The 1,280-nt window shown below is 73.0% G+C and overlaps 1 protein-coding gene across 1 annotated transcript; it reads left to right on the forward strand.

Moving 5' to 3' along the window:
- Positions 1-262: 262 nt before the first annotated feature.
- SCT (secretin) lies at positions 263-1,062 on the forward strand (the record flags this gene model as incomplete). Its single annotated transcript, XM_082843772.1, has 4 exons — positions 263-348; positions 447-548; positions 629-721; positions 939-1,062. The coding sequence occupies 4 exons, from the start codon at positions 263-265 to the stop codon at positions 1,060-1,062; spliced, it is 405 nt and encodes a 134-aa protein (XP_082699898.1).
- Positions 1,063-1,280: the final 218 nt, after the last annotated feature.

Raw genomic sequence — 1,280 nt, forward strand, 5'->3', positions numbered from 1 at the left:
CCCCGCGGGGGTCCTCTTGTCCCCGGGCGCCCGACCCCAGCGGGCCCGCCGAGGGGCGCCGCCGCGGCGGTGGGGGCGGGCGGGCGGCCGGGGCGACAGCTGGGGGGGCGGCCCTGACCTTCCCGCGCGATCGATGGGGCGCGGCTCGGGCGGCGCGGAGCCGAGGTGGCGCCGACCCCCGCCCGCCCCGCTCCCGCTCCCGGGCGCCGCTATAAAGGGGGCCGCGGCCCCACGGCCGCTCAGCCCCCGCCCGGCGCCCACCATGGCCACTCGGGCCCTGCTGCTGCTGCTACTGCTGCTGCCGCCGCCGCTGCTCCGGGGCTGCGCCGCGCGCCCCGCGCCCCCCAGGTGAGCCCGCGGCCCCGGGCCCCGCGCCCGCCCGCTCCCACCCCGCCCCGGCCCTGACCCCCCCCACACACCCGGCCCCCTCCGCGTCCCCTCCGCAGGGCCCCGCGACACTCGGACGGGACTTTCACCAGCGAGCTCAGCCGCCTGCGGGAGAGCGCGCGGCTGCAGCGGCTGCTGCAGGGCCTGGTGGGGAAGCGCAGGTGAGGGGTGGCGGGATGGGGGTGGACCTGCCAGGGCGCTCCCCAACTCCAGACTAATTCTGACTTGGGGTGGGGAGCAGCGAGCAGGACACAGAGAACAGCACAGCCTGGACCAACTCTGCGGAGGGCCACCTCTGCCTGCTGTGGTCGGACGCGCCCACCCTGCAGGCCTGGTGAGCACCAGTCCCATCCCCCCATCCCCCATTCCCTGCCCCATAGCCTCCCTCCCTGGGGCACCCCAGGTCCCGGGCACAACTGGACACAGCAATTGCCCAGGGGTCTGGGAGGGTGAAACTGTCAGCGCTGGTGACCAGAGAAGGCCCAGTTTCGCCGGGTGGGCAGCGGTCTCCAGCACCAAGACCCCAACCCCTAACCTGGCTGTCTCTGCAGGATGCCCCTGAGGCCCCCCGAGGATCAGGCCTGGTCTCCCCAGATGCCTCTTGGACTGAGGGCTGGGGTCATGGTGTCAGAGCCGGCCATCCCTGCTGCTGAGGGGACCCAGAGGAGGCCTTGAGGAAGAAGGAACCTCCCAAGGGGAGCCTGGACAGGGGAGGGGGGCGGAGGAGGGGGGGTTGCAGTTGGCACCAATAAAGGAGCAATTCAGACCCTGGCCCTGTGAGCCCGCTCTGTGCGCCGTCTGGGTACCATCGAGGAAGCTGCTGCAGGGCACAGCTGCCAGAGGGAAGGAGAGACCCATCCTCGGGATTCTAGGACCGTGGCTATGCCCAGCTG

This window comes from Leucopleurus acutus (assembly GCF_964270905.1).
Source record: "Leucopleurus acutus genome assembly, chromosome: 8".
NCBI lineage: Eukaryota > Metazoa > Chordata > Mammalia > Artiodactyla > Delphinidae > Leucopleurus > Leucopleurus acutus.